The sequence below is a fragment of the Odontesthes bonariensis genome, chromosome 3 (genome assembly GCF_027942865.1).
Source record: "Odontesthes bonariensis isolate fOdoBon6 chromosome 3, fOdoBon6.hap1, whole genome shotgun sequence".
In the NCBI taxonomy this organism is placed as follows: Eukaryota; Metazoa; Chordata; class Actinopteri; order Atheriniformes; family Atherinopsidae; genus Odontesthes; species Odontesthes bonariensis.
In genome coordinates this window covers 27161494-27179945 of record NC_134508.1, presented here as the reverse complement: position 1 = coordinate 27179945, position 18452 = coordinate 27161494, and the positions used below count along the sequence as shown (strand labels likewise).

Sequence of the window (18452 nt, the reverse complement as noted above, 5' to 3'; positions counted from 1 at the left end):
GCAATGTGTATTCTAACAGGAATGTAGAGCGTGAAGGATGCTATTAGTAACACATTAGGACCAGTGAGAATAATCAGTTAGTTAAAGAGCCAAAACCACAAACATCCACAGGCAACACTGAGCCAAACAGGTACAACACCAACACAAGGAGCAAGCAAGTTTCATGAACCAGAGAGGGTCTGACCGACAGTCACTGACACACAATCCACAGAAACACAACATGCCACTTCACCACAGTGGGACACAACACTGCATGAAGTCAGGTGGTAGCTTATAGTTTATAGCTGAAGCTTAATTCAACAACACAATACAGCAGCAATGTATGATCTGTCTCTCTACAGCAGAATATTTCACGGAGTTTCTGAATGTTTACTCATTTAAATCCTGACAACTGCTTCCTCTCTTCATTCATGTTCAGTTAAAACTGGCTTTTTGTTTCCTCACTTTGAAATCAAAGCAAGTTTCTCGCATACGAGTCGCCTGAAATAACAGAACAAGGTGGGTTCATGATTCAGTTTGCTCATTTAGTTTCAGCTAATGCTCGCATCGTTGCGTTAAATTAAAGCAATTTGTAAGTGTGCACACATGCTGTGCTGCTGTCGTTCTGTGTGTTCGGGTTGGATCGTGTGCGCTTTAGTGCGTGCGCTAAAAACGCATTAAGCCGACACCAGCTGACAAACAGGGTCGAACAGCACTGCTTGTGAAGAGGTGCCCAGTGCATGGCGTCAGCATGGCACTGTAAACACACAGGTACACAGTATGTGGTGCGCTGTTACAGAACCTGAAAGACACAAAGGCACAATGAAACAAACAACCAGCAACCAGAGGGAGAAACACAAAACAGTGAGAGCGCCACCGATGATCGGAGTGGGGTGAAGGCGGGAAACAGCGCGCGGCGTTTGTCTACCTTCAGAGATGCTCGAGAGTAGGGAGGCACCCTGCCGTCGTATTTCCCTGAGATGATCCCGCAGGCCAGCGGAGACCACGTCATGGCCCCGACACCTGAGAACAGAGACGAGTGGTCGCGGATCATTGACTGAATTATGCCGGATGCTGCAGGACTGAACTGTGTAGGAAAACATTCTGTCGCCTGTAAGCAGGTACAGTCGAACTGCACAGATGTCTTTAGGTTACTTAAATGGTGATTTATTTTTTTTGACAATGCGGTTATAAAAATCTGGATTTTATTAGAGCAGAGCGACAGTCTAAATGCTTTAATGCTTAATGGGACGGCTTTCACTCACAAAAGATGCACACTATGCCTTGTGGTTATTCTCTGTCGTGAATATATAACTATATTCACTTGCATTTTAGTCTGACGAACACAATGTTTCTTTGCTACACTTATATGGTCATATTGTACCGATAAGGAACTCCCAACTTGTGATGTGATGTGATAAATGTGATGGTGCGCTGACGACAAGAAGGAAATATTCAATTCGTGTTTCTCGTAGGCTGAACTGTAGGTTTGTTCATGAGTCAAAAATCTTCCCACAGAATTCTTGAGGATGAGTTTGAAAAACTTTGTTACTACTTTGCTTGGAGGCAGCCGTGGCTCAGATCAGAAGGTCTGAGGTTTGATCCACAACTCCTCCATCTGTTAAGTGATGCTAAACCCTGCACTGCTCTTGAGTTTCTCATCACTGTGTGTGTGTGTGTGTGTGTCCACAATAGGAAAAGAGAGCAGCGCACTTACAGAAATAGAAACACTGTATGAATGAGTAACACATTGTAAAGCTCTTTGAAGAACCCACCCAAGGTTTAAAGGCGCTGTATGAGTGAGGCACATATACCATTTGGAGGGATCGATTCTTGCATCGCAGCTTACCAATCTTATGGAAGAGTTCGGGCAGCTGCACCTCCACTTTCTCCCTCTGAAACATGTGATACTCAGCCTGCTCACAGATGGGAGGAATCTGGTTGAACTGTCGTGCAACCGAGTACGCTTCCTGAAGGAAAACGGATTATTAACACGGTCAGGCTTTTGATATGATACATATGAGGACTGAGGGGAATTGTGCAGCACAAAACACCCCCACACAGCGTTACTGCTACAACTCTGCCTTGTGAATAACTGATTTTATGATATACAGTCGTCTACACGGGCACAATTTGTCTCACCATTATTTCCATCGGGCTCCAGCGGGATGTTCCCCAGTACATGGCCATGCCTTGATTTATCACATGGGTCATTGCTCGAACCGTTTCTGTAAATAAACATATGCAAAAACGCTAAAAACACCACCAGCGCTGGCAGGATCTTGCGTTTTCTTCAGTGTATGTTGCAATAAATGCCCTCTGAGACTACTGTATGTGTATCCGTTTGTTCTTTAATCCTTAAAAAAAAAAAAAAAAAAAGAGAAATATGTTATCATTTGCAATCCAAATTGCCTGGGCCATTCAGGATGGAGGTGGAAAAGCTGATTATGTTAATCAGAAAGCTGAGCGTACTGATGAGGATGACATCTTTTCTTAAAAAAGGCACACTTGAATGACATTCATGTTCAAAATTCACAAGAATCCGCCTATTTTTTTGGTTTTGTTTTCTGATCTTCAACATGCTGCATAAAGAAGCAACCCGGTGAAATAAATAAGAGATGACAGCCATATGTACACCAGTTCAAATCTTTAATCACACACAAAGTGGGTTGACACACTGAATGACAGCTTATGTATTTTAAGCACTGAGGGCTGAAAATATGTTGAGATGATTTTTTTTTTTTTCCCACTTTAGTATACAGGGTGAATGTTAAAGAGACTTATCTCACGGCATTGTGTTTACACGTAACTATCATTTAAAGGTGTGGATTTCATTTAACAGCCACATCTGACCTGCGTGTGCAACGGCAGAACAAAACACGTTAGAGAACGTTCGGGATGAGAGTGTAATAAAACGAGGTTGCATCCACTCTTTGCAATCTTTCATCCATTTATTAACTTTACTGATGCCTCTCTGCTTCTAACACATCAACCCTCTACATCATAGAGCGGGCGCTTGGCTTCAGAGTTTTTCATAATTGACAAAGAAGCAGTTTGCCACCTTTTTCACCGTGCTTACCCCTTTAGCTGCAGCCAAGACTAAATACACCAGATGGCTTAACCACCGAAGATTCGCAGAGGCATTCCCAAAGCTGTCTATGTGAGCTGCGTGCAGTCGCTAAAGGGCAGATGGGCAAAAGAATCGCCTCGACTTCTCCATCAAACACCATCAGCTACTTCTGCCAAAAGAGACACTGAAGTATTGTGAAAGAGCCCAAGCCAATGGAGCATCACAACGGAGGCAGCAGAAAGACGACCTCTGATTCAACTCTAACCTGAGGAGGAACTCTACTACTGCAGCAGGTGGATACTGTGCGACCAGCTGAGCCCACACACGGTTAGCGCTCTGCCATTTAAAGGTCTCCAGCATCAGTAGCTATCATCATTCGGACTGTGGAGGTGGAAGCAACCCGGACAACATGCAGCTTTTTAAAAATAGATGTTTCAGTTACAAAGGGTTTGTAAATCCCAGTCTTCTCACAGCAGTAGTCATAGAGACGAAAAAGGGTGTTTATAAAAATGACAAAACACAGCAAAAACGTGAAAGAACAGAGAAAGATTTCTTTATTTTATTTTTGTTTAAATAAAGAGACTTTACAGTTACCTTCCATGGGTGTGTTGGGGTCCGGTCTGTTCGCAAAAACCACATCGACGTAGTCTAATTGCAGTCTTTCTAAGGAGGCTTTTAAACCTAAAAACAAGCACCACACATTAAAATGCGTGACCAAAAATGAATGCAGAAGATTCCCAGCTTAACTGGGTTATGGTTCCCAAAAGTTTTCTTTGCAACTGCAATAACCTCGAGAGGAATTTGTCTAATAAGATGCAGCTTTGATTCCCTCGACCCCAAAGCAACTAATTAGGAAGTCATTTGTTGTTGCAGCAGCAACCTTTAATCCATTAACACGTTGTGCTGCTACCTACCTTCTATAATGTGCTTTCGGGATAAACCTCTTTCGGTCTCCGCTCTACGAAAGAAACAAAACACAGACCTTGCGTTATGGACAACGTTTAAAGTCCCTCACTGCTGGCATACCATCATCGTTGTGAAATGTCTGAGATTTTCTATCAGAGTGTTTCTGGAAGAACCTGACAACACATCCCATGATCAAAGATATCAGAAACACACAACTCAGGGGATTCACACAGGATAGTCTTTCATTTGGCCACCGGATGAATACTTACTTCCCACCCCAGAAGATCTTTGTCGTTATCACCAGACTTGAACGTCTAAAAATGGAGAAGCACTTCTGTAAGAAGACCTGCCAAACAGATCCACTCAATAACAGCAAAAAAAGTCTGAAGTATTAAAGTCGGTGATCTCAGCAGCCCACTTTAGACACGGGGTTTATATTCTAATAAACACTGTCACCCACATCCTGCAATAAGTGTGACTGCCATTGACTGAGCATTGTGAATGAGTGTATAACCTGGTCTCATATAACACACAAAGGCCACTCCAGGAGTGATAAGATAGAAGACAAGGCACTAGAAGTTAATCCATTATTCAGCATCTTTGAGGAGGGACACTCGACTGAGGGCACAGCACGGCTGCCCACATTAATATCGCGTGTTGTGAACTGGAACAGTAAGTTTCCAGCTCACAACACACAGCTTCCTGATATGAGCAAGATGATACAAGACTAAGCAGGCTGGCAGGGACAGACGGAAATGAAAAAAACACCAAGCTCAATCAAAGGGTGGCCCGTACCTCCAACCTTTCTTCTTTATGATGTTTCCGAGCACCACCTCTGCCCTGCGGAGCAGACGGAGAGAAAGATCAAATAGCACAGGAATGAAACCAGCATTCACACGAGACTGACCGGTGACTGATTTCTAAATTAAAGGAAGTGGTCAGACTCGGCACACGCGCTGTATAATGCAACAGGGGAGCTTTTAGGAGAAAGAGCACCTGTTTAGGCGATGGTGGGTGTGAATGAGCTGCCAGGACAGAGTCAGCTGTGTTGTCCACCAACCCCTACGTGGCTCATTAACAGTCGAAGGGGTGCTAATGAGCGACATTACGTTCAACATGGGGCTCATTAGGGCTGGACAGACAGCTGTCAGTAGGATATCTCTGTGGTCCTCTCACTGACAAATAATGTGACGCCCCCTGCAGCCCAGTTTATTTTTTTTATTTTTTTGTGAAAAGCTTTAAGATACTAAAGAAAAAGGAAAAAAAGGAAACAACCAAGACATGTTTGGTATTTATTTCAGGTGCAATGATGAATAAAGCTACGTTTTGCTGGCAAGTATCAAAACTGTGATGACAGCAGCATGGACCACTGAGTAATGCACCTCACCTACAACGCAGTGCACTCCTGCTCCAGGCAGTGTGTGTGTGTGTGTGTGTGTGTGTGAGCGATGAGGCAGCCCGACATGTTATAATCAGTCAAGATGTTCAGTGCCGTGCAAAACTTTACATGCATAGATTCTTATTGATCACAAGCTAACTTCAGGGTGGTGTTCGATCGATCATCTGCAAATTTACTCTGCAGGAGGACGAAGATTCTAAACATGAAGCTAAAGTCACAGAGAAATTTGTTCAGTCACAAGAAGAATAAGGAGTCCTGATTAATGCACCTTTTGACTTCCCGTGTCACAGGAGGAGGCAGTGAGAGGAAAGTCTCCCTCCTCTTACTGTGAGGGTATCTCTGGACCCGGAGCTGCGTGTTTCTGATCTGTGCTTTCTAGCCGAACATCCTGTCCAGCGTTTATTCACTGTGTTGTCGTTTCTCGGTCTTACTCTCCACTCACCCGCACTGGGTGAGACAGACGGCTGCCCTGCCTCAGTCTGTATCTGATGGAGCTTTTTTTGTTGTTTCTTTTTCCTGTCCTCAGTGTGCCAAGTGTATCAGAGAGAAGGTCTTTTGGTTATACAAAGATGTTGTGAGGTGTTGCTACATACTGATAACACTGAGTTAAGAACTGTTCAACGCACATTTATTACTTGGAGGTTAATTGGGAAAAAAGCTACAGCTTGCCAGGGAGCATAAAGACTGGACTCGAGACAAAGGTTATGTTGTCTGATAAGTCCAGATTTACCTTGATCCAGAGTGATGGGTGCATCAGGGTAAGAAGAGTTGCAGATGAAGTGCTGCATCCATCATTCTTAGTGTCTACTGTACAAGCCTGTGGGGCAGAGTTATGATTTGGAGGTTGCTTCACTTGGTCAGGTCTAGTGCCCAAAAAAAACGCCTGACCGCCTAGTGACTGACATCAGTGGATTCTTCCTCTTCCCTAATGGCATATTTCAAGAAGATGACAAAGCCAGGATTCATCACACTCAAACTGTGACACAGCGGTTCAGGGAGACATCGGATTCACACATGGATTTGGCACCACTGAGTTCTGACCTTAACCAAATTCATTATCTTTGGGATGTGCTGATGAAGACCTTATGCAATGGTCCAATCACCGATACAAGATCTTGGTGAAAAATGAATGCAAAATATGACAGTGAGGGACTTTTTGTTGTGTTTATACAACTTGTGTGACAAAGACAACACAGCAGATTCTTATATATCAATACATGCGTTATTACGTTAGCTAGGAAGCTAAAATGTGAAACATTTGATGGCTGATATTACTTTCTCATCGAGAGGACCTCTGTGATAAACTAATAATTCTCAATATTGTTTCTTTTCAGTTTCTCTGGTTTTTGTTTCCATCAAACGCTCCTGCATAAGAGATTTTAATTATTTGTAGAATTTCATCTTGTTTCTTATACAATTCAATTAAATATTTATACACCAGCCCGATAAAAACCCACTGACTCGTGTGTTCATGCCTGGTACGCCCTGCAGATCCACACTGTACAGCAGTTGCTTCTCTGCGACCAGCAAATGCAGATCCTGCCAGCTGGACGCACATATTTTAGAACAACAAGCGCTGAAGCGCTCCCCTGAGAGCAAAAACATGTTTGTGAGCTCACAGTAGCGACATGCGCGTGTCCTCTTCAAAGACCCACAAAGAGCAGGAGTGTTGACCTTCTGAAATAATTCGAGTGCCCAAACGGAAGGTTCGGGGTGCCTTGGGCAGGCCGATTTTCTTCATCCACTCATTAATTAGGTCTATATGCTGCAGAGTTGACGCTATGACTTGTGGCAGAAGCTGTGATGTAACGGTACATTATTCATGCATTAATAAGACTGTATTGCTTTCATATTTCTCAGTAATTGTGCTGCTGGTTTCACATGATGTCAGAGCATTGAGAGTAAAATGCAGAATGATACTCTGTTTCATATTCCAGTTTCTTGCTGATAACTGCGGCTTCTTGGCATGGGAGGAGCAGGGCATGTTTATTTGTGCGTATTTATTCATACTTCTGAGAAATGGTGGCCTGCACATTGGTACGGAAATGCTAGACAACCAATGTTTAATTATTCTTGTGTGTTGATTTTTTCTTTTTTTTTTCTCTGTGACTGCTTTCTATGGCGAAGCTACAACAAACAGCTTAAACATCTTGTTTATCTGTCCACGCTCACCAAGCAAAATCAACATTACAGCAGCTGCCTGCACAGCGACCCACATCGTGACGCATTCTCGGAGGCTGGCTGATTAAAGAAACAAAAGCCCGACCAAGGATTTCACGTGAAAGTGCGTGTGTATGCAAGAAATATCAGCTCCTTGGTGGCTGTCAGGCTTAACACCTGTGCAGCTCTGTGACGTGCTGCCACACAAACACTCACACTGGGTAGATTTGCCTGTTTAGCTGGGGTTTGTTTTAAATAAGCTGGTCAAAGACTGTGGTGTTTATACTTCTGTGTCAAAGATTGAACTTTACTGGCTTCCGACATAAAACAAGAGCAGTGACGTATGCAGTTATGACGTGTCAGACAGCATCTGCAGAGGCATGAGAGGAAGATAACCATCGAGACCTACAGCTTATGTCCTCGTTGTTTTCTACCGAGACACTCTAATGCATCTCTAAAAACATAATGACAAAAGTAGAATATTCCCGGGAGGATTTAAAAAGGACCCGCTGCAGTTAATCAGATATACTGTTTGCAAAAATAATCCCTTAGATTATTTTGAAGCACCCAAATTGCTACCAAGCCAGATTAATCCACAAAGGAATTAAAACCATCATTACATCCGGATGTAAGGCAGCACGCACGGGGCTGCTTTCTGAGGTTAGAATATCATCCATAAACATCCACCAAATTAACCACAATTGGATCTTCGTGGACACAAATCTATTGAAGTGTCAGTTTTATGCAAGTAGACCTGATTAAAAAACTGTCAAACCTCAAATCAACTAAAAACAGAGTTTATTTATGTAGGTGTCGGAGTTTCATGTGCCAGAATTTTTCATCTCTCCACTGAAGGTTAAATTTATTGGATATGCAAGTCCCATGCTGTGTGCCCATCCAAATTCCTTTAACAAATCTGTTTTCAGTGCACTCTGAAATTGAATTGATGAATTTCTCCACCTTTTTCCCCGAAAAATTTCCAGCATTTCTACTTCTATTAGTTGGAATAAATTGAAGAAGCGCTTAAAAAGAGGCAATAAAATCCTAAACAGGGCTCGCTTACATTGAGCTTTAGCATGTGTTTTAATGAACGCGTGTTCATTATGGCTGATCATATTCAGAGGTGGTCGAGCATATGGCGATATTCTTTCAGCAGTGTGAACACGTCCTCCGACACACCGAAACACCATCTACTCAAGTCACGTGCCTCGAGCCAATAAAGGGACAACGACACATTTGGCAGCGTCGTGTCAGGTACCAGCAGCTATTTTTAGTCATTCCTTTTGAAAAAAAGCGAAAAAGGTGTTGGCCAGTTTTCTCACGTAAATATAAAACATTTGAAAATGAGTGACACTTGACTTGAGAGACAGATGTTTGCATCTGTACATCTGCTCTTTTTAAACTGAAAAATTTTAAACATTTATTTATAGATATAAGGCAAAAAAGGGTCTTTACATCTTTACTGGCTGCTTCAAGTGCATGTGAAGATGCTTTCTAATAGCAGCTGCAAACTGGCAGCTGTCTGCTTGTGATAGGCTCACTCGGGACAGGTGTTAAAGCCAGGAGAGAGCAGGTGATATTTTTACTGCTTTGAGCTGCTTCAAAGAAAATTCCATCCAACCTCAACATACTAAGATTGTTGTGGAGGTTTTCGAAGCTTCTGCACATTTATCAGAAAAAAACAAAAACAAACATGTGATTATACTGACTTTACGTGTATCAACAGTGGGCTTACCACGAGTATGCCAATAGTTTGATTTCCTGGATTTAGGAATGTAGAATTTACACCCATAGTGCCAGTAAATATTCGATCAGATATTTCGTAATGCTTGTAGTTATTGTTGGCCGATTAAAAGAGCAGGGTACTCACTTCCCAGCAGCGTAGACCTCTGCTGTGTCAAATAGATTGATGCCATTTTCATAGGCCAGAGTCATCAGCTGTTCTGCCATCTGTTGAGAGAACGGGGGGTAAGGAACAAGGAGAAGGCGGGGGTGAGAGCACTGATGTGAGGTGTTAGGTCTTTTCAATTATTTATCTGCCCTCGCAGGACCAAAGAAGGCCACAGTAGCTTCCTATACAGTTCATTCTGACTGTTGGCTCTCTCCTGCACTGTGTTTTCAACTACAGGTAAATATAGGCGTCTGAGAAACTTCCGATATGCCAGATCATACGGAGGGTTTCCATTCCCGTGCTTTGATTGATGGAGGATGACAAAATCCACCTGCTCTCACCTCATCCGTTATTTGTCCACCGAACGTCACCCATGTTCCTACAGAAGATGACAGGGAGGCTGGGTCAGGGTACAAGTACACACGCTATGTTCACGCAGATTAGCAGCTGAGCAGTGATGCCATGTGTTGGGCACAAGTGGCACAAGCATGTCATCTACAAGAAACCAGATCTGGCTTTAAAAGAAAAAAAAAAAAAAGAAGGCATTTTACACTTTCTGCTGACTCAGTTTTCCGGATGCAGCAAAGTTCTCAGTTTGTCTCATGTTCTTACCTAATCCAAGGCAGGACACCCGCAGGCCAGACTTCCCGAGGTTTCTGTCAAAACAGAGAAACACATTTACATTAATGCAGCACTGAGTTGGCAGTGATTTGTGGTGCTTTAGCTGAAACAAGCAGGCCACCACCGCAAGCCTCATTTTTTTTTGTTATTTTACAATGACAAATGAAAATAGTAACATTAGCCTCTCTGTTCATCAGGTTGCTCTTTTATTTATTTATTTTTCCTTCCTTCCGCAGTGGAGGCTTTACAGTCATAGAAGCTGAGAAGAAAGAACAGGGCTTTGTGTGGATTTGGAGTCAGCACTGACACATGTAGAGTGGATTGGTGAGGAAAAGACAGGAACGCATGAGCTGATGATGAGAATGTGTGTGTACGTGTGCGCAGTAAAATGTCAGGGAAAATCACAGACAGGACGTGGGTCTTAAGCAAGCCCACCATGACATCCACTGAAATTTCTCACAGCACACCAGGATCCCTCCGCCTCCCTCTGACTAAAATCCCCTGCAGCAATGCGGGAGCTTGACTACTCACAACAACTTGCTTCTAAAGCTGGCGTCTCAGAGCCAATCGCAGGCCAGACCTCCTCCTTACGGCTTTGCTCTGCTCTTTGATTTGTGCAAACTTTTAAATATTCCTACAAAGCCTGTGGTTCTTTGTTAAAACGCAGTGTCTTAGCAGAGTTGTTGAGCACTGAAATAACCCTTCTGTTAAAAATTGTTTCAAAAGGGACTCAAACCCTGTCGTCACATCTGCAAAAAACTTCAAATGTCTGCGATTAAATGTGCAAAATTAAGTGTGCTACTTCTCGTCAACTTTCCTCATGAGATAATCTGGCTGTGTATTAAACATAAAATGTGCCATCAGTGGTGATGTAACATGTGCAGAGTCAAAGTGTGCATGTGGGAGGAAATCTAATATATTTTTACAAGACCTGGTTGTATAGAACAGTTCAAATGAAAAGGAGTAGAGAAGGAGACAGAAGTGCGTGCAGATGTGTGTGTGTGTGTGTGTGTGTGTGTGCTATGTGACGGCATGTTTGAGTGGGACTGTGTGCGTTTATGAGCGTGGGTGAGTTAGGAAGCCGTGAAAACGTTGCTGAGTTACCGCAGCGACAAGCTAAACACATTCAATGTAACATTGTAGACCATTTCACATCTCAACAGCATCTCTCTGGACGGGCTGCATATATAAGAATAAACAAACAACAAAAATAAAAACAGAAAAACAACAACAACAAAAAAGGTGTTGTTTGTTTTTTTGTGCCCATGTGCAACGATCACCGTGTTGTCCAACATTAACAATTCCACAACACTTGCCTAAACCAACAACAATGCTTCTCGTTCCCTCCATTCACTTTTATTCTTTGTTTTCGAACGCGAGCAGCATATGAAAACAAAAATGTACCGGTGTCTGATTTACGGGAAATAAAACAATATCGAACAATCAGTTTGTAGAAATAAGCTGAACGCAAAGAGTTTACTGACAAAATGCACAAAGAGCCTCATTAAAAAGATCTTTTTTTTTTTGGTCAGTGATGTTCGTAATCGTGTTACAACGGAGCAGATCAACAATTAACTGCCTCTTAATTGCATGAGTGAAACAGCCCCTCGGGGTGCTGGCTGCTGTACAGCTTCACAGACATCACTGAAACCAAAGGCAGCTTTCTGGCCAAAACTGTTAGTGGAGCATTTTTGCTCAAGTGTTTTAATGATGGACCAAGACATCTGTCAAATGTTCAAGCAAAGTTTCTCAGATTCTGCTTTCTTTAAATAGGTTGTAATCTCCAGATTCTTCCAAAACTCTGCTGCGTGGTAGAGCAGAATCTTTGTCAGAGATGGGATTCTTCTAGTCCCGTTTTAAAACATGGTAACGGCACACAAGCATGGTGAAAAACTGAGATGTGCAGTAAAAACCTGGCTGTTACTGGGGGTGCAGCATTTTCATCAGCGTGTATTAAGGCTCATGAAAGTGACACAAAGCAAACTCACTGCACAGCATTTGAAAAAGCAGGCTTTAACCGTGAAAACTGCCATGGATGTCCAACAACGATATCAGAACACACAGCTCTGCCCTTGCCATTGCTCCCATTGTAAGGATGTCCCATTGTCAGCACATTGTTCTCTTCAATATTTTACTAGCCTGGCCTTGGATGCTGCTTTGTGCTTTGCTGCAGCGACCCTCTGCCAGGGGCTGTGAGCAGGCAGGCTCGGGTTGCAGCTGAGCCTCAGCAGACATGAAGCCCCACAGTAAAGTCATCCCTCTCACACCCTGCTCAATAATGAAGGAGAGGGTACGGTACAGCACAGTGACCCACTGCAGCTGCACGGACAAAGGGAGCATCCTGTTAACAGCACACGCAGAGACCATAGCACACGTTTTCTCTAAAAGACTCAATCTGCTAACGTCAACTCTCCTATCCAAACGGCGCAAAGCCCAACAGAAATGCAGCGTGTTTATTCTTAATATTGTCATCAGTTAATCACTTAATTCTCACTTATTCTGCAGCCAGACAACGACCCCGGCGCACGGGCAAGGAATCAAACAACTTTCCTCAACAAAAACCTGAGGGTCATAAATACTTTATATTTTCTTCCACAGGTATTTCTATCTGCACTCGCGACACATTTTCTGAGTCTACCAGCTTCATAAGTAAGTTGATACAACACTCACGACTGTCCTGAGATACTGAGCAGGACACACAGCCGGCCTGTGATGGTTCTAATGATAATAAATATGCTAACATTACATCACTGATGATCTATTAGTGCCCCTAGGAGTCCTACCTTACAAAGGGTATCGACAAAATGCCCAATCCACCGTAAAAATGGGCTTTAGAGTTATTGTTGAGTGCATTGAGTGGGACTGATATCTTAATTAATCACAGATTAAACTGCTCTGCATGAGAGCGCGTGCACCGGTTGGAAGGCATGAAGGCTGAGTGGCAGGAGGCCGTGCTGTCAGCGAACAGGACAGGACAGGATGATGAACGAGGGAACAAGGTCACAGACCTGGAACGTGTTGAGAGATATGTTCACCGAGCAGAACTATTAATACAACCTCACCCGTGGCTTTAACTGCAGAAAAACACACATAGCGAATGCCACTTGCACCTGGTTTCCTCCTCCATTCAGGTTTACGTAACATCGGCTCCACTTGGAGGGACGGCGGAATGGACTTGAGACACCGTTTTAAAATTGTATAGTTATAGTGATCAGATAGAGGACAGGAAGAGTCCAGCAAAATATTCACATTCCACCATCATTTGCTCTTTTTTGTATTAAAAAGCATACAGCTCGCTAGCCCCAATTATCCAGTAACCTCACCGGTATGAAACATGAATCACTGATCTCTCTGTTGTTCACAGCCTACAGATTTCCTTCTTGAAGTTTTATTAATTTTCCGCCAGCTGGATGACCTTCTTTTATAACTCCGGACAAAAAGCCTCTGTTCTTCTTCAGATGAAAGCCACGGACGGATTTGTGAGGACACAGTTATGAGGAGGGGTGAGCGAATAAAGAGATTTTTCTGGAGTTGAATTGAGAGGAATAATTTGACATTTTTGGGTATATGCTCATCCGTCTTTGTGTTCAGTGTTAGATTGATACCCATCTCATGTTTGTATGCAGAGTATGAAGCTACAGAGAGGACACAATAAGCTTCACTTGACAAAAAGTCTGACAGGAAGGCAAAACAGCTCGTCTGGTTCTGCCAAAGATATCTACAACTCATTATATAATACAGTAGACCACGCATATTTAACCCATCTAAAGTGAAAAAAATTAGAAGCTGGGATTTTCCCAATTTTACACTTTAAAATCAACAACAGCAGCAGCATCTGTCTCAACTAACTTTCAGCAAGAAATGAAGGACATGTTAAGGACAAATGTCGAACAGCTAATTATAAATGTTTTTCTTCCATGAGGCAAATGCATTTTTTTGTTGTTTTATCATAAAATATATAAACATCATATCCAGTAAGCATGTTAATGTGACAGAACAAAGAAAAAGAAGAAACAATTCTGTTAATCAGATAAAAATCGGTCTTTTAAAATGCATGCAAAGATGCTGATCTGACAAAAATCATACTCAATCCTCAGAACCAGGACGAACAAACTCAGAATGTGGTTGGGATTTGAATCCCTCCTGTATGTTATAGGCTACACTAGACTGAAACGGGCAGAGGTGCTGCACACAGGCTCCAAAGTTTGGTCCTCACACATCTTTCTTTTACAAAAGCGTAACTGAATATTAATGCAGCTGAATTTCCAATAAAGCTGCTCTCAGCCACAATTTTCTTTTCTGCCACTTTTGTCAGACGACTAAAACACATCAAAAACTGTTGCGGATGCTGCCATTTTGTTAACATGGAAGCCAAAATAAAAGATCATCACGTTCTGCACATGTCGCTCTTCCAGTGCGAAGCAGGCGTGACGTGGACGATGATCTCTCACAGAAAGTCAGAAGTGGTCCAGCTGGAACTAACCATAGCTCATCTCAGCTGTGATAATGCTCAACATGCTTCCACACAATCTCCTCAGACCTCAAGATTCTCACGAACAACTTTAAAGACTTTTAAAAACAGCCACTCCTGTTTTATTGAAGAGTTTCTTTCAGCTAAATCATTTTATGTTATGCATTTAGAACCGACTTTTTTGTTTGTTTTCTTTTGCAGAATTGAAGTTTTCAGATATTATATCATTAAAGACTGCAACACACTGCGTTTTGCTATTTGCTTACAGTGCCAGCTCTGCCAGCCTGAGAAAATGTCAGATGTGATTTAATTTTCTGAATGGAAACAGCTTCAAAAGCCAGATACATAGATAGAGCCACAGGCATTAAAGCATTTCAAGACAGCTGTCAATGGCAGTTTATTCTATTTTTTTCTTTTTCTTTTTATGCTCTGGCATTAACAGATTGCAGACTCAGAGGTTTTTCCTCAGGCTGAATTTGTTTTTCATCAAACTCATGCATTTCCAAAGGCACTTGTTAGGGAATAAATCTGCCAGTGCCCACAGAGACGGAAAATCATTTGCTATATGGTGCAGAGGAGAAAGCTGGGGACTTCCAAGTCTATACGATGGTTTTTATACTCTCTTTAATGCGACATTTGACTGTGCTCTAACGTGATATCAAATCACAGCCAAACAATACTGATGTTTTGTTCATGGACAATGTATTCAATGATCCTAATTTATTAGAAAAATGGATTAAACGTCTCTAAAAAGGTGCCAAACTATCCGGTCTATCCATCCATCTGAACAATCTTGGCTCTTTTCCCTTGAATGTGGGTGTAAATCATGGATTCACACACAGCCGGTAAACATATGCCGGTATGCTTATTACGTTGCAGCTGCAGTGTTTGCCTGATCTAAATGTGCATTTACGTCAAAGCACTAAGTAAACATGCTTTGCAAACCTCTATCCTCGGAGGAGTGAAGATGGGACTCGTTGTGCTGTTTGTACACTGCGCCTTGCAAAACACGGTTTTTGCAGTAAACATTTTGATGAGGTTGACTAAGAACAGCCCAATGAGAGAAGAAATCTCTTATCGGAGCATTTTTTCCTGAATAAAAATGCTCCTCCAAGAGCAGAGAAGCCTTCTGAGGAGCCAGAGGAGGTCATTTTAGTAGCTCAAGTTCACTCCCCTCTGGCTGTTACTCTCCCCCTCCTCATGCATTGTTTTCGGCTCTTCTTCTGTATAATCCAACTTAAATAAATATAGGGCAGAAAATCTGATTCAAACCTCACCTTGACCAAATAGTTGAAAATCAGCTAAATATATGAGCCACTAAATCTGCGTCTGGGGCTGTGATGGCACGAGCAAAAGTTTAGGCCTGATTAGAACTGATGTCTTAAGAAAATCATCACATTAGACGATGCCCCCCTGCACAAATAACACAGGCTCTGAGGGGGATGACGCAGCTGTGACCACGAGATGAAAAGCAGAACAAAAACTCTTTTCTCTGTAGGCATCCTGTCCAAAGCATTGTCAGACACTATCCAAATCTGGTACAGATGCAAATGCAATTAAGTTGGGTTTGCGTCGGGGTTAAAGGAAAAAAATGGAAACGAATTTAAATATGGTTGCAAATGAAATATCTCATCAAGAACACAACCGTGGGAGTTGTCCTGGGATGAGAGGCACTTCGATGGATCCTTTTTCATCGTTGTCTCTTAGTATTTTAGAAAGCAAACAATCAATCAAGAAAAGCAAAAAAGAAATATGATTAAATAGAAATGAAAATTCATAGAAGCCCTAATCACACATCTTTATAAATTATTCGCTGATAAAAAAATGACACTGGGTACTGCCAGTGTAGAGATTTGCCTACATATATATAAATAAAAGGTTTATGTTCGTGCATTTGGCAGATCCAAAGCGACCCCAACATTTGGGGTTGAGTATTCACAATGCACATGACTAAGCACGATGTCGTGTCGGCCTGCTGATACAGTACAGCCTCACGCCAGTGTGTGCTGCATTTCTTCTTCAGTCACTGGCTTACACATTATGTGACGAGCACTTTAAAGGTCTGTCATGCAGAAAATAAAGCTAAAGCTTTTACACCGAAACACAAATCAGCATTAGCAGAATAACAGTCAAGTGCCACAGTTTTTTAGAAGCTTGTAACAAAGCCTGTACATATATACAGTGATATATAGAAATCACACTTTATTCGTCATCCTCTCCTCGTGTAACAGTGAGACTAATCTGAATAATTCACCACACAAATGGAAGACATTTGCGTTTTGATATAAAGCATTTATGTAAAAAAACAAAGAAAAAAAAAAAAAAAAAAAAAAAAAAAAAAACATTTGGCTATATATATATATATATATATATATTGTTTTGATTGAATCTGTATAACAGTATAATGAAGGGAAATATGACTCGGACACAGATTTGACATGAAACAAGAACGTTCTTCGTCTTGGGAGTGTACAACAAAATTAATAAATCCAAGCCAATTCTGGAGTATTAATGAAAGAAACATGCAGAGAATTCGCTGGTGTAACACACACACACACACACACACACACACAGAGGCTCTAATTAAACCTTATCAGTGAGGCGAAAAAAGAACAGCTGTCTTGTTTTTTGTTCTTCAACACAACACAAGTGTGTCTTACACGCAGACAAGCTTATGAATGCATACGCAACATATTCGACAAAGACGAGACCTTTTCTTGTGTTCAGTGCAACACACTCGGCAAGACTGACCATTCCACTGTTTGGCAGGGTCTCCCAACATGCCCAGAGCAAAAAGATGCCAAATGCGTGCGCGCTAAAGTTGGTACCAAAGTGGCTCCTGTGGCCTGAAATCCCAGCAGCGGCTGAGTCTTATTGAGTCGTATTGCCTTCAGAGAGGCTGGAGTGTATTGCAGTATGTGTGTTCTGTGCAGCTATCACTGCCTATTTATGATTCATATTTCAAGAGGGAGTGCAGGCAGTGGAAAGTTGGCTCCCTGATGATGAGAGCCCTCAGAATGCAGGAAAACGTCCCAGCGTGCACCCACACTCATGACGCCCCAAATCTCACACCCACAGCTTTTAGTCACTTGAGCCAGAGCGATGGCAAGGTTTTCCATTGGTGCAACAAAACAGCGATTGTTAGCTATTCTTAAGAATTCCTTGAAGCTAAAGGCGTTCCAGTAATTGAGCTCCATCACTTCAGCTTTCGCAGCCAATAACATTAAGGCCATACAGTGATAATTGATCTGAATGTGTCAAAGTTTGCAAGAATATGCAAATGTTGCCACTCTCACATTTATGCAATCTTTTTGTTTTTTTCTACCATCTGTTTGTACATGTGACTTCAAGGTGTGCTTTAGACAGCCATTGCGGGACAGGATTTGAGAAATTGTTGCGATAATGATACAGGACAACTTGCCAAAACGCAATGGTGGGATTTCAATGCTGTACGCTTATACATGCTGCCAGTGGCCATCCACTGAGTGAACTTCCAGACATGAGAGGAATGCTAAGGCAAGTTACTTGTAGATTTACACCTGGGGGGGGGGTGGGGGTGGTCGTGAGTCAGCTCTGACTTGCTTGGCCTTTGCAATAAACAACACTGAGTGCAACACAGCAGATGTGCGTTGCAACTGATGCGCACTGTGCTGAAGATACTTTGCTTTCAAGTGCATTTAAGTACAATTGTTAAATGCTGCAGTTTCGGGGGAATTCTTACGTTTTTGTCAGCACAAAGCACATAAGTGGTGGTCCAAATGAAAAGTGATCCTGAGGCTCCACTACATCAGCAGTACTTTACATATTTGCTAAACCTTAGAGAATAAAACTCTCAATCAGCAGGGTTTGGCTGACTGAAAGAGGAGCTAATACCAGAATAAACTGCAGGGGACCGGTGCCTCACCTGTGCTGCTCGCCCAAACTCACAGACATTCTTCCATTCTCTGAGAAAGAC

The 18452-nt window shown here is 42.3% G+C and overlaps 1 protein-coding gene across 6 annotated transcripts in view; it reads right to left on the bottom strand.

The window, feature by feature from the left end:
• Positions 1-18452, bottom strand: part of kcnab2a (potassium voltage-gated channel subfamily A regulatory beta subunit 2a) — an 89396-nt gene that overhangs the window by 8047 nt on the left and 62897 nt on the right. For all 6 annotated transcript variants that reach the window (XM_075461356.1, XM_075461360.1, XM_075461358.1 and 3 more), the window contains 10 exons: positions 10018-10061; positions 9747-9784; positions 9385-9464; positions 4751-4795; positions 4225-4269; positions 3964-4007; positions 3644-3730; positions 2122-2207; positions 1829-1949; positions 908-1002 (listed from right to left, as the gene is read on the bottom strand). In XM_075461356.1, coding sequence (XP_075317471.1) covers positions 908-1002; positions 1829-1949; positions 2122-2207; positions 3644-3730; positions 3964-4007; positions 4225-4269; positions 4751-4795; positions 9385-9464; positions 9747-9784; positions 10018-10061 — 685 coding nt within the window. The remainder of the gene's footprint in view (positions 1-907; positions 1003-1828; positions 1950-2121; positions 2208-3643; positions 3731-3963; positions 4008-4224; positions 4270-4750; positions 4796-9384; positions 9465-9746; positions 9785-10017; positions 10062-18452) is intronic.